This window comes from Schistosoma mansoni, chromosome 1, assembly GCF_000237925.1.
Source record: "Schistosoma mansoni strain Puerto Rico chromosome 1, complete genome".
Classification (NCBI taxonomy): domain Eukaryota; kingdom Metazoa; phylum Platyhelminthes; class Trematoda; order Strigeidida; family Schistosomatidae; genus Schistosoma; species Schistosoma mansoni.
The window spans coordinates 59,593,142-59,608,118 of NC_031495.1; the positions used below are offsets into that span (position 1 = coordinate 59,593,142).

Sequence of the window (14,977 nt, forward strand, 5' to 3'; positions counted from 1 at the left end):
TATTTGATACATTATCAATATATCGAGGAGCGTTTGTTCTAAGCTGGCTAGTGAACGTTGGAGCTGTGTCCCACGCCGAGTCGAAACGTGATCTGATACGGATGCATGACCGAAAGCCTTCAGTTAAACAAGCCCACTTAAAACAATGTGGTCAGCATCCAATGTCGAACACTTAAGGAGCTATTGATTTTGGGGAACTATTTACAGCTACAATCCTGAGACTCTAAATTTCTTTCAACCTTTCTGTTCTTATTTCGCTAATTCATATTTTCTTTCCAAGTCGCATATTTGATGCCTTATCTTTTCCGTTACCATTGATACTGTTATTACTTCCATTACTCTGGTATACGGATTAAAAACGACATCTCTTTTTGCCAATGGGGCATGGCAACTTGGGCTGAATGTACATACGTACAGGTTCCGCGTATTGACTCACTCGCTAACTAACTAAAAAGCATTATATTTACTCCTAAAATACACATAATGCATAAAATATAGCTGTGTGTCGTGAACTACTGGAATCGTTATAATGGATGATTTTCAAGGTTGTATGTATGTTGGTCACATTTGACTGTCATTGTTATTTGTCACCGACAGTCTACATTGTTGAATGTAAGTTCAGTTTAATTGTTAATTGATTTGTTGGCCTGTTTTCCACCTCTTTTTCTATAAGATCCTCTAATATACTGCGTTTTATATATTTCCCTAGCGAAACGTGCGGACAAGCTGGTCACAAAATAATCAAAGGTCGAACATAACCATACTACGTTTCAGATTTGAAATGTCACTACCTCGGAAGTCCAGCCAGTCTCATGATACAGAAAATGACAAAAATAGTGCGAGTAGAAAATCGGTTATCTTAAGTTTATTGGGTCCGAACAGAGGAAGATTATTTGGAAGCAATATGAACATCGCTGATATGCCTTGTAGTGTGCACTTGTTGGATGATCGTTGCATGTCCGTTTCAGTATCAGTAAGTGACTTATTAGGCTTTGATTTATAAAGGTGACCATTTTAATGAGTAGTTAAGAATTTAATTTTTTTCTAAATATAAAATAATTTGAATCATGGTAAAGAATTGTGGTTTCAAAGCCACAAATTTTCATAGTAATATTGATAGCTAGTTCACTTTAGAAGTATTTTTTTGATACAATATTGTCTGAGTAAAATAAGGAGTTCATCTTTGATTTCTGTTAGAGATGGATCCATTTTACAGTCTATGTTAAAAATGTACATTGTTGTAGAATGGATCACGATAACATAGAATTTGTTCCACTGTCTTTCAAGTAAATTACCCCAATTTGGGGAAAACGAAAATCTAGAAAGCTATGGCTAGTTTTGCCGATGGTTGAATTTTGTCCGAGAATATTTACAGAACAAGCTCTTACCAGGCACTGAGACAGTGAAAAGTCTTTGGAAGAGTCAGTATTCAACTTGCAAATAATGAAAACATTCACATGGTTAGTTTGTTTCTATCTAAAAAATCGCATGAAATCTGATGCTAAGGTAGTCTTCAAATGAACGAAACGGTAAAATATAAGGCTACTCTCAATCAGTAACAAGAGTGGAAGTATATAAAAAGTATATCCAGCAGCTATCCACTAGAACAATGCAATCTATCGATTATTTCTGGAAACTATTTCTCAGATTTAATTCACTACAGTCGTTGTTGCTGTAAACCTGACTTTTTAATCTTCATATTTTTTGACTTCATATCACTGTGCTGATGTTAAGTGTGATAATATGAACTGCACAGATTTTTCCCAGGCCGTTCGTTATTTATAAAACGGTGACTAACTAGAGTGTGTTATAACTCTTTTTACCTTCATTTGCCCAAAGGAGAAAAAGGCTTAAGACTTGATAATGTCCAGTGGTTTCTAGGAATTATTTATCTACTGTTATAAAAATAATGTTCAGTTCTTTATTTAATACTAGCTCGGTCTAAAAGATCCGTATAATTGTACAAAGTTTCAACAATTAGGCCTTGTGAAACGTCTTATTGTGGTTTGTGCTGTTTATGTCTAAGGTTTTCTAAATCCCTGTCTGCACCTCAATTAGTCATAAAGTTCTGTCATTCTTCGAGAGAAGAATAGTTTCCCTGCACGTGACGCAAGATCGAACAATGAACAATATTTTCAAATACTTTAACAACCGATCAGATTGAACTAATTCGGCAATGGGAGTCAACCAAGTCGTTATTAAGGATTCAATAGATCAAACAACAACCGACGAGTCCTTCATTGGTTTTGTCTGGTTTGATAATTTAGCAGCATCAGTATCATGACAGTGATGCGTGATAGTACTAATGCTATGAGCTGAAGTTGTTTGAACCAAAACAAACTTATCAAGTGCCAGATTTTAAAGAAACACTAGTGTTTTTCACTTCTTGATCCTCATATGTTTTGTTTTCCTGGTTCACTAATCGTGATCGTTATTTTAGGTCAGTTCTTCACCCGAAAACAAGTAGATTAAACTCTATGGCTTAGACTCTATCTTGGGATTGTTTCATATAATTTTGCTAGAGGAGGAATAATGAAATCATTTTGCTCTGACTTCAGAATTCTCATTTTCAAAGATATTCCCGCAGTTATTAAACTACCCACTCCACGTGTACCAGTTAGTTTTTCGATCATAGCGCTTTATGTACTTCACTAATGTTAGATAATATGTCAACCTATCTTTCTCAGCACTTTTTAGTATGGTTCAATTTACAGAAAATCGAAACTTTAATGATGTGACCGCTCTTTGATGTTATGATATGCTTGCCTATGTTCCTGGCATCAGAATAATTACGCCACCTTTCGGACGGAATATAAAACTTACCTCGTACTACAAATGTCTTAGGGAATTTCTTACTGATATTTAATTCTGTGAAGATTTAGTGATTAATAAAGTCTGGTATAAAGTATGATGCCAAAAGACTGAGGGTAGTTGAACCAAGGTGTGGTATTACTTTATGAAATTATTGACTGAGAAGAGCACAGGAGCTTAAAGTTCCTTGCTGATTTACCTATAGTTTGGAAACGCAATTTATCGAATGCCGTTTCTCAAGATGCTGAGCACTAGTCAACTTCTATATTAAGTGAACTCTTCCAATGTTTTTAATTTTAACTTTTTTTCCTCAACCTCTTCTATCTGTCGCATTAAGAAATTAGAATATCAAAATAGTATGTTTTCGTAAATAATTTTTTGTACTATGTCTTGCTCATCTCCGATTTCGTCATAAAAGATTAGTTTGAAACAAACGTTTTACAGGTTTTTTGAGGTAACATAGTTGGTATCGTTTAGGAGGGTGGAGACATATTAATGAGACTTTTATTACGGTTTTATATGTAATACATACTAATCCAGGTTTACCACTCCTGTTTGTTATTTAATATTCTGTTGGGTGTTTTGATGAATAATTGATCAGGTGACATACTTCACTTAATTATTCATCAATCCAATCGACAAAATTTGTTAGCGTAATATAGTGATAACAGCGGTAAAATTACTAATACTAATAGTTTATTGTCTATCAATAGTCTTATTTCAACATTTCAATACTGAAGTATGTAATGAGACTCATCGAGGTATGCATCGATTTGACAGGAGAGTCTACAGATGAAAAAATATGACTAATCGTTAATATTCTATACAAAATATACCTATCAATATTAAAACAAAATTTTCATAATTTAATTTATTTCGTAAAATCAAACTAAATAAATTTTTAAGATGTGTTATTTTTTATCTAAAGTCGATACGTAACAGAGAAACAATTCCTGATTTCTATTTTGTTAATTATACTTTTAGTTCGACAACATGTGATTAAGACGAATAACCTAATACATTCTACTGGTATCAAAAAGTTGGATAAATTAATTTTTTGTAGATATATATATATATATATATGTAAAAGGAGTGGAGATATTCATGTTTTGCTATCTTTAATTGACTTTAGAGGAACTTTCTAGAACGTCTGGCATGATATTTAAACTTTCTAACCATGCAAAAGATAATGCATTAAGACATACCTTTATCTAAATAAAGGATTGATTTTAAGAGCTGATGTTATATTGACTTACATACAACAGTTTCTAGTCGGTAACCTCGGAACAAATTTTCTTACTTGTCCTGCTATACGCCTATAGAATCAAACTGTTGAAAATAGGATTTGCTTGCTGTTTTATTCAGCTTATCATCCAGTAAGAATAAACAAATCGAATGATGAATATTTCATCTGCAAGAAACAAAGTATCTACAACTTATATGAGTTTATAACAACTAAACTGTATTGCTTGTAATGATTTGCAATCAGTACTAAAGTGAGATATAAGCTAAGAGGAGTAGGTGTTTTAACGTCTGGAATCCTAGATGTAACAGAAATTAATAGTTAAAGATCTAAACCAATACGTTTTGGTTATTATGTATAAGAGTAGAAGCACCCACCCTTTACTCTGTAATAACTTGAACTAACATATCTTACTTAATTACTTACGCTTGTTGCCCCTCGTGGAGGAGTATAGGCCACTCACCAGCATTCTCCATCCAACCCTGTCCTGGGCAATCCTTTCTAGTTCTTTCCAAATGTTATTCATCCTTTTCATATTTGCTTCTATTTCCTGGCGTAATGTGTTCTTTGGCCTTCCTTTTCTGTTTCCCTTTCGGATTCCATGTTAGGAGTTGCCTCGTGATGCAGTTTGGTGATTTCCTCAATGTATGTCCGATTCACTTCCAACGTCTTTTCCTAATTTCCTCTTCAGCTGGAAGCTGATTTGTCCTCTCCCATAAAACGCTGTTGCTGATAGTATCCGGCCAATGAATGTTGAGTATTTTGCGTAGACAGCTGTTTATAAATACTTGTACCTTCCTGATGATGGTCGTAGTAGTTCTCCACGTTTCAGCTCCATACAGTAGGACTGTGTTGACGTTCGTATTGAAGATTCTCACTTTGAAGTTAGTTGACAGTTGTTTTGAGTTCCATATGTTTTTCAGTTGTAGGAATGCAGTCATTGCTTTGCCAATCCTCGCCTTTATATCTGCATCCGATCCTCCTTGTTCATCAATGATGCTTCCCAGGTACGTGAATGTTTCCACCTCTTCCAGAGTTTCGCCATCAAGTGTGATTGGGTTGGTGATCTCCGTGTTGTATTTGAGAATCTTGCTTTTTCCCTTGTGTATGTTGAAGCTTATTGATGCAGATGCTGATGCTGATACTGCATTAGTTGTCTTCGTCTGTATATGTTCGTGTGTAGGAGGGCTAGGTCATTCGCGAAGTCCAAATCGTCTAATCGATTCTGAGATATCCGTCGTATTCCCCTCAGATGTCGAGGTCTTCATAATCTTTAGTCAATCACCAGAAGAAAGAGGAAGGGGAAGAGTAGACAGCCTTGTCTGACTCCGGTCCTTACTGAAAATGCATCTGTCAGCTGTTCTCCATGCACGACTTTGCAATGTAGTCCGTCGTATGAGTTCTGGATAATGTTGACGATCTTCTCAGGAACTCCATAGTGTCGAAGAAGTTTCCATAATGTTCTCCTGTCCACACTGTCAAATGCCTTCTCATAGTCAATCAAGTTGATGTATAGTGACGAGTTCCATCCAACTGATTGTTCCATGATGATCCGTAGCATCGCGATTCGGTCTGTGCACGACCGATCCTTACGGAATGCAGCCTGTTGATCTCGAAGTCGGGCGTCTACTGCGTCTTTCATCTGGTTGAGCAACACTGTTGTAAACGTTTCCTGGAACTGACAACGGTGTGATGCCCCTGTAATTCTCACATTTGGTCGGATCTCCTTTTATTGGTATCTTGATGAAGTGTTCTTCTTTCCAGTCTGTCAGTGGTATTTATTCTTCCTCCCAAATCTTCTTGAATAGAAGGTGAAGCATATTTGCAGTTGCTTATATGTTTGACTTTAGTGCTTCAGCTGGTATATTGTCAGGTCCTGCTGCTTTCCCATTGTTGATTTGTCTGTTGGTCACAATTGATTTCTTCGATCGTTGGTAGAGTGACATCTATAGGAAGGTTTGTGTGTGCTGCTTCGATGTCCGGTAGATTGGATGGGACTGGTCTATTCAAGAGTTCCTCGAAGTATTCTACCCATATTTTCCTCTGTTCTTGAATCTCAGTGATTATCTTTCCTTCTTCATCCTTGACTGGTCTCTCCGGTTTGCTATATCTCCCTGCCAGTTTCTTCGTCGTTTCATATAGTTATCTCATATTCCCTTCTCTTGCAGCTTTCACTGCCGTTGTCGCTAGTTCTTCCATGTATTTCTGCTTGTCGGCTTTGATGCTTTTCTTCACTTGCCTGTTTGCTTCTGCGTAGTCTGCTTGTGCCCTGGCTTTCTCCTTTCGTGTTCAACTCTTGCTAATTGCTGTCTTCTTGTTCTTCCTTTCTTCAATCCTGTTCAGGGTTCCCATAGAGATCAATTGTTTATGATGGTGCTTCTTAGGACCCAGAACCTCCTGACACGTTGAAGTTAGTGCTTCTTTTATCCTTTTCCAGTTATCCTCCATCGTAGTTTCTTGTTCTTTCAGTAGATGCTGTAAAGCCTGTAACCTGTTGTTGAGAGTTATCTTGAATTGTAGAGCTTGTCAGTATCTCGAAGGAAGGCTGTATTGAACCTTTGTAATACTGTTTTATCCAGTTATCCAGTGTTTTTTTTAGCTTTAGTTTCATCTTAGCCACAACCAGGTGGTGATCTGAAGCTATGTCAGCTCCTCTCCTGGATCTCACGTCTTCCATTGTCCTTCTGAATTCTTTGTCGATACAAATATGATCTATCTGGTTCTCTGTGATGTGGTCCGGCGAGTTCCATGTAGCTTTATTTATGCGTTTGTGGGTCAATAGTGTGCCACCTATAACCAATTTGTTGAATGCACACAGATTTGCGAATCTCTTCCCATTTTCATTTCCCTCCCCCAGTTCATATCGTCCCATTATATCTTCCTATCCTATGTTGTCCACTCCGACTTTAGCCTTTAGATCTCCCATCAGGATGGTGAGGTCCCTTCTTGAGCACTTAGCTAGGATTGATTGCAGCCTCGAGCAGAACTGATCTTTGTCGTCGTCGTTGCTATCGTTGATTCGTGTATTGGTTAACATTGGATAACACTCATTGTGATCCCCTCCTTCTTTGTTTTGAATGATGTTCTGATAGTTCTGGATCCATGAGATTCCCATCCTACAAGTGCATTTCGTGCTTCTCTGGACAGCATCAGAGCGACTCCCTGAGTGTGTGGAGTATTTTCATCTTCGTGACCGGAGTACAGAAGCATCTCTCCCGTGTCTAACCTTTGCTGTCCAGCTTGTGTCTGATGGGTTTCGCTGATTCCAAGTACTGCCAATTTGTATCGCCTCATTTCCGTTGCTATTTGACTGGTCTTCCCGGTCTCCCACACTGTCCGGACACTCCTGACTTTCATCCTGGGGCGTCATAGTTCTTCCTTCAACTCCCAGGACAGAGTTTAAATGATTTTGATTATTTTTTCTGGTTAGCGGGTTAGTTTTCCACGGGATGGGGTTGCTGACCCCATGCCGACCCTCCTCCTTTACCCGGGTTTGGGACCGGCAGAAGCTCTAGAAGAGCTGCATATCAATGCATCATATTCCACATTGTTCTGGAAAATTGCAGTGATCAATACATCGTATATAACTTACTATTTTAATTAAATCATTCAAATATAATTGCAATCACCCGATAGAAGCGCTACTAAATGAAGTGTTATAAATAAAGAATAACTACATAATTACAAGATCGGTGCGACATTTTCACACTACTTAACTTAAATAACCCTTTAACCGATCTCAGTACTACTATGCATCTTACTAAACAATAAGCACACTGTTGTATCAAATCAAATTTCTGTAATCGTTCTCATTTTCAAAAATGGTACAAAAGCTCATTTTTATAGGCATAATATGGTTCCCTTCTGGATTTTTCATAAGGTTACTATTAAAGCCTATATGTGAAAAACTGAAGCATTCATATCACATAGGCTTCTAGCTAATACTGTGTCTAGGTTTCACCGATCAGTAAACTTCAAAACCAAGAAAATATTATTGATATGTAAAATTATGCTTTGAAGCTATGTAGCAGGTTTGTTCAATATCTTCTGCTGTGATTGAACTACATAATGAAGCTTATCAATTAAAAAGCGATATAAGGTCAATCTAGATGTATTATATCATCTTCTAACTTCTTTAATACCTCACATCATTGAGATCATCAAACAGTTAGTTGGAAAAGTAGGTCACCAAATCGATAATCACACTAGTACGCTAATAATATTCAGCCACATTTTATTTCATTAATGTAAGCTAGCCCACTACGTTTTTGCTGTTCTTTTACTTTACATGTTATTGGGTAGTGAACCATTTCATCAGAAGGTTGTAACACATATTCTAAAACGCTGAACTATGTAAAACCTTATACTAGAAATCAAATCATTTCTTAGAGAGAAGATTGGTAAAATACCTTTTACAAAGCATATGGAAACCATTTGAGCTATGATATTATTTCATAAATACGTATGCAAATTCATAATACTGTTATTAATGCAACTGTATGATAAATTATTGATGAAGTTTTATCATATTGGCATGGTGTAAGTTTATAATCAGGATGAAGTATTTATTATACTGAAATTTTTTAGAAGTGGTATTATCGATCTGAATTTGATAAGTTAAACTTTATTTTTGACTCTATATAAATAAGTTTGATAACACATTGTATCATGCGAAGATCAAATATTTAGTTCCAATGTTACATACTAATTATTTGGCTTGATATGATTTGTTTTGGTAATTTCTTCTTTAGACATAAGATTATTGCTCTTTTGGATGGTATAGAATGATAATGATTTATAATAGTATTGTCTGGTACAAGTTTTAAGGATTGTGGTCACGTAAAAAAAGTGATTTAGTTCTTTTTAATCAACTTTGAAAAACGGTAGTATCTATTTGTTATCTTAGATTTATTTAAAAGTCGTTATGGTCTAAACTGATTTGCAAATATGTTAATTATAATCATTAACTATTAGTGACTAAGATAACACTGTTTGAAAAAAAAATCTGTAAACTTTAAATGAACTTCGATATGTACAATGTAATTTGAAATTTTTGAAGACACTCATTCATAAAATATGTGAATGAAATTGTGTAGGTGTTTATTTAACTTAATGTCTCAGTATGTAAGTAATTTTCATAGTCATGTGTTATGCAAGTAGTCAATTTATAAAAAATCAACCCACGCCAAACAAGACTTGGCTTGTTTTAAATTCGATTTTAAGAGTTGCAAAGTATACCAAACTGTTTAAATATTAAGTACATAATGAATACCAGTTATTGATTAGTTGCCGCATAATTTGTTTAAACCTTTGGTTCAATGTTTTAGATTACATATTCAAGTGTCTTTTTCCTTTGTAAATATGTAAGAAAAAATAGACACCCTAGATAGAAACATATACTGATTAATTCACCAGACTATCATATGAAATATTATTTTAATGATGCATGATAGCTACTGCTTGGAAAACATAGTTGCTTTATACATACTGTTAAAGGTTGCTCAGTTTGAGCTACCAGCCAACTTGAATCATATGCTGACTCAAGAGATTTTTCAAATCTCTAGTTCTGCAATAATGGTTTGAAGACTTTCTGTGAAATAACAAATAAGTAGCGTTGCCAAATTATGTTTGAAATATTAAGCAGTTTGAATGTAACCTAAACAACTAAACTATAATTCTTATAGAGCTCAGAAATTCTGTTCGTACCAATCACTTAGTTGTCTTTAAATTAAACGTAACTTTTATATGCTAATAAAATCTTTTTATTACATGATCATGGACATACACCGAAAAAGTAAATCTTTTTAAATGTTTTCTTCTTCTTTAGAATAAAGCATTTGGAAGATGTTTACTTGAAGTTGTCTGTGAACGTCTTCATGTTCTCCCATATATATCTTATTTTGGACTTCGTTATTCTGACAATAATGGTATGAATGTAAGTGGTTTTGTTGTGTTAAAACTTGTTATTTATTGAAAAAAACTTCATGATTAATTATAGATGTATGATTGACAATAACCTTTCAATGTTTATCGTTTTTTCATAATTGATCACTAATTGTTGACACAGCGACTATTACGTTGAGGATAATTAATGTTCATCCTAGAATCATCGTTTAGCAATTTCAAGGTGAATATATGTAATCACCCTTCATAACGATTTTTCATAGATCATTAATTTCATAGTATCTTATCATAAGTATCAGAATAAAATAGATGAACATATTCTGTCAATGGATTAACTATTTCCAAAATATAAATGACCCAAATACTTGGTATACTGATAGAGTTTAATAAGATAACTCTGAAAATAGTTAACCTGTTGAAAATGTTTCAAGAAAGTTGAAATATCTTACCAGTCCGGTGAAGTTTTAAAACACTATTATTTGTAGTCATTGGTATAAGTAAAGTCTACGTAATACTTGAATTCTGCTTTTTAAAACGCTTAATAGACTAAATAGAAATTATATAAGACAATGTATCAAGAGAACTACTCAGTTTCAAAAGAATCACTTACAAGAAGTGTTATATACGTTAGAAAAGATTTTATTAGTTTTTATGGAATGATTTCGTAGAAACAAATGAAAATGACATTCAAACTCAAATTCAATAGAAATAAAGAGTGAAACATTAAGGACCTGTGTCTATTAGAAGAAAAGTGTTAAGACCTTAATAATGTGAAACATACTTTTAACAATCAACCGACTTTCCTCCAACCGAAATAATATTGTAATTACTTCATGAGTTAAGTAGTGTAAATGTTAAACAGTGAATGGTTTGTGTTCTGTTTGCTTTTTTAATAGAAAATCATGTGATTGAACAAAGATTTAAAACAAAAGTTTGCTTCTGAGGTGTGGTGTTTTGTATGTATACTTTCTACTGTCTATTTCGTATTGATACATTTATTGTACACTCAGTATTTGTTTTTTCCTCAAAAGCTGTATGTTTGAACACCATGTGACTTTAAATGTATTTTGTTCTTAAAATGTATTATGTATTTTGTTTAAAATGCTTTGGGTATCTAATGTTAGAAGTTAAATTATATGGCTTTGAATTCTGGATCCACCAACTAAGACGAAATAGCCGTCCAGTGTTTCCAGGTTAAGTCAGTAATAAAGCAATGGTTGTAAAGATTCAGATGAATCTCTGATATTACTAACAAATTACTTCTAGTCAACCAAACAGCTTATTTAGTAAAGTATATACCTATTCTAATCACAAGCATTGTTAATGTTTCGATTTATGACGATCATGATAAAACTGCCAAATTGTTGGAGAAAAAGGTTAATTGATTGTCAATACATTCAAGTTGCAACAGCTCATGAGAATGGATATATTGATTTTTTGTTATATCCACTGTTAGTTCTAAATTATTCATGTGACATTTGCAACATATTCTTACATCAAAATAAGTAAAGAAATATCACTGAATATTTTAAAGATAGGAATCAAAAGTCAATTAAAAATGATCTTCAATCATCTGTTCGAAGAAAACAATCACAACTGTTTGTATGGTGGTCCACATGTTTAAAAGTTTGGGAATAGTAACCCAGTCTGTTGTGTTATACCGGTGATTCTTCTTGAAACGTACTATCAGTCGCCTTTCTCCTGGATACCTGTAAATATCATGGATTTTTGCGTTGATTTCGCTTCATAATATTTCAATTCTTTTGCATTCGCTGTCATTATTGTTTATACTATTAGTTCGTTTAACTTCAGTCCATATATCTTATTCTTAAGCTACCATTCGCTTTAAATTATGTTACGTTTAATTCAAATACTTTTAACCACTTACTATCTGATAACACTCGTTTTTCTTATTTCTTGCTTAGCAATGGATCAACTTAAATGACAAAATTAGTAAACAGCTTAAAGGTGAGTATATATCATACTTTTCGATTATTATGTGACGTTTATCTTAAACCTTGTTAATTGGTTGTGCCTAATTCATTATATATATATATATATATATATATATATATATATATATATATATATAAAATTTTGACTCACAGACTTTGGTCATTGTGACTGTACGCTCTCACAATATTTAGACTGATGATTACTAACTTCATTAATTGGTACTATGTATTAGTTTAATTATCCTTGAACTTTAAACATTCTTATGTACAAAGATGAATGGCGGCTAGCGGTGGAATCCAGGATGCGCGTTTCATCCTATTCGGGGCTCGTCAGCTGGATGTACCTCTATCCCAGAGTTGATGCTCGCACCGAGACTCGAACCTAAAGCAATATCTAGACAATCGGCGCAGGATGTACATATGTCAATAACAGACTGATCAATTGCAACCCTAAATATCAATGGGAGGATTCAAACTAACAATATCAAATGATTTTTTTTGTAACTTTCCAAGATATAACCATACATTAGGTGTATGTGACCCAAATACATTTTTTATCCTCGTACTTATGGAATATTCATTTACAAAGTGTCATGTTATTCGAAGTTTGTTTTAAAAAGGATATATGAAGTAATAAATACTGTAAACAATTTAATCGATTAGTTTTCTCAAATAAATATGACTCTAAATAATTTATTAAACATTAATTGTTTGTTTTTTCTTCAAACTAATTTATTGCCCACTTGTAATGTTAACCTGTTCGTTAATCATTAAACCTACAATTTTAGATAGAGTGATTAAGATAAATAAATGAAATGCCACTTTTTTCAGTTATAAGACAGATAGGCCATGGGTTCGAATCTCGCGAGGTGGGTACGTACTGTTGAGGAGTACCACACTAGGACGAAACGACCGTCCAGTGCTTCCAGGTTTTCCATAGTGCTCTAGATTCAATGACTCATGATCTCAACTATTGAAGTTATAAGAAATTCGTTTGTTAAAAAAAGCTTACAGAAAAAACACGTTTATAGAAGAGATATAACACTACAATTTTATATTAGAAGCTTATCTAATCTAATACCATTTACTAAGTATTTTGATCTTCAATATGAAAAAACTAGATTTTACACTGTTTTTTCTTTACATTGAATAAGGTTTTTAAGTTTAAATTTACTTCATTAAACATGAATTTCAACTTCAATTGAAGAAACATTGAAAAAATAAAAATCAACATATCTATTAATGTAGTGAGCAGAACACTGGTTGGGGACAATCGAATGTATTTAAGCAAAGATTACAGACTATCTCAGTAAATTCTGATTACCAAACAATGAACAGTCAATTTGCAAATTAACAACCAATTGTTTCAATCTTCACTGTTTCTTCTCTTATTCCATTGCTCATGCATTTTCCAGACGATTGCGCTTCATTTCAGTTCTTTCCTCATCGGTCTTCTGGCAAAATACATTCTATGTCTGACCCACACCATATACTACTTATATAGATATAAGTAGACCACACCACACTCGTCCCCCCTTTAAAGCATTCGACCATGCGGTGGTTCTGCTCGCCACGCCACTATCTTCTTTCACTGCAGTCTGTGCCAAACTCTCCGTCAGAATGTCGAGTCTGCGGCGCGCTGACCTCCATAGCTCCGTCGACCTGCCGGGGCACCAACATCCACATCCACCCGGCACCTGGGACGTTCAACACCCGTACTCCACCGGCCTGCTGAGCCATCTACATCCGATGTCCGCCCAGAAGCCGCACGTCCCACTGCTCCTCTCTGTCGACAGCACCCGCCACAGCCAACGCCGCCCCGCCAGAACACTCCACTCGACGCCACCTCTCCTCATCAGACTGCCCCAACTAGCACCTCCACTCCAGACCCGCAGCGGCGTCCGCAGAACAGCACCCTTCCTCCTCCTGGTTGGCAGCGACACCAAATGTAGTGAACAGAACACTAGTTGGGGACAATCGAATGTATTTAAGCAAAGATTACAGACTATCTCAGTAAATTCTGATTTACAAACAATGAACAGTCAATTTGCAAATTAACAACCAATTGTTTCAATCTTCACTGTTTCTTCTCTTATTCCATTGCTCATGCATTTTCCAGACGATTGCGCTTCATTTCAGTTCTTTCCTCATCGGTCTTCTGGCAAAATACATTCTATGTCTGACCCACACCATATACTACTTATATAGATATAAGTAGACCACACCACACTCGTCCCCCCTTTAAAGCATTCGACCATGCGGTGGTTCTGCTCGCCACGCCACTATCTTCTTTCACTGCAGTCTGTGCCAAACTCTCCGTCAGAATGTCGAGTCTGCGGCGCGCTGACCTCCATAGCTCCGTCGACCTGCCGGGGCACCAACATCCACATCCACCCGGCACCTGGGACGTTCAACACCCGTACTCCACCGGCCTGCTGAGCCATCTACATCCGATGTCCGCCCAGAAGCCGCACGTCCCACTGCTCCTCTCTGTCGACAGCACCCGCCACAGCCAACGCCGCCCCGCCAGAACACTCCACTCGACGCCACCTCTCCTCATCAGACTGCCCCAACTAGCACCTCCACTCCAGACCCGCAGCGGCGTCCGCAGAACAGCACCCTTCCTCCTCCTGGTTGGCAGCGACACCAAATGTAGTGAACAAAACACTAGTTGGGGACAATCGAATGTATTTAAGCAAAGATTACAGACTATCTCAGTAAATTCTGATTACCAAACAATGAACAGTCAATTTGCAAATTAACAACCAATTGTTTCAATCTTCACTGTTTCTTCTCTTATTCCATTGCTCATGCATTTTCCAGACGATTGCGCTTCATTTCAGTTCTTTCCTCATCGGTCTTCTGGCAAAATACATTCTATGTCTGACCCACACCATATACTACTTATATAGATATAAGTAGACCACACCACATTAATAGGGGGTTGTTTGTGGAGAATTTTAGTAATTTTTATATATAGTTGAAATCATGAGTCAATTGAATCTAGACCACCATGGAAAACCTGGAAGCAATGGATGGCTGTTTCGTCCTATTGTGGGACTCC

General features: G+C 35.7%; 1 protein-coding gene across 1 annotated transcript in view; it reads left to right on the forward strand.

Moving 5' to 3' along the window:
- Positions 1-540: 540 nt before the first annotated feature.
- Smp_121940 (hypothetical protein) overlaps positions 541-14,977 on the forward strand; it is a gene marked incomplete at both ends in the record, with an annotated part of 48,506 nt that continues 34,069 nt past the window's right edge. Inside the window, 4 exons of the mRNA XM_018795047.1 lie at positions 541-612; positions 710-973; positions 9,882-9,989; positions 11,884-11,926. Of these exons, the coding sequence (XP_018649398.1) occupies positions 541-612; positions 710-973; positions 9,882-9,989; positions 11,884-11,926 (487 nt within the window). The remainder of the gene's footprint in view (positions 613-709; positions 974-9,881; positions 9,990-11,883; positions 11,927-14,977) is intronic.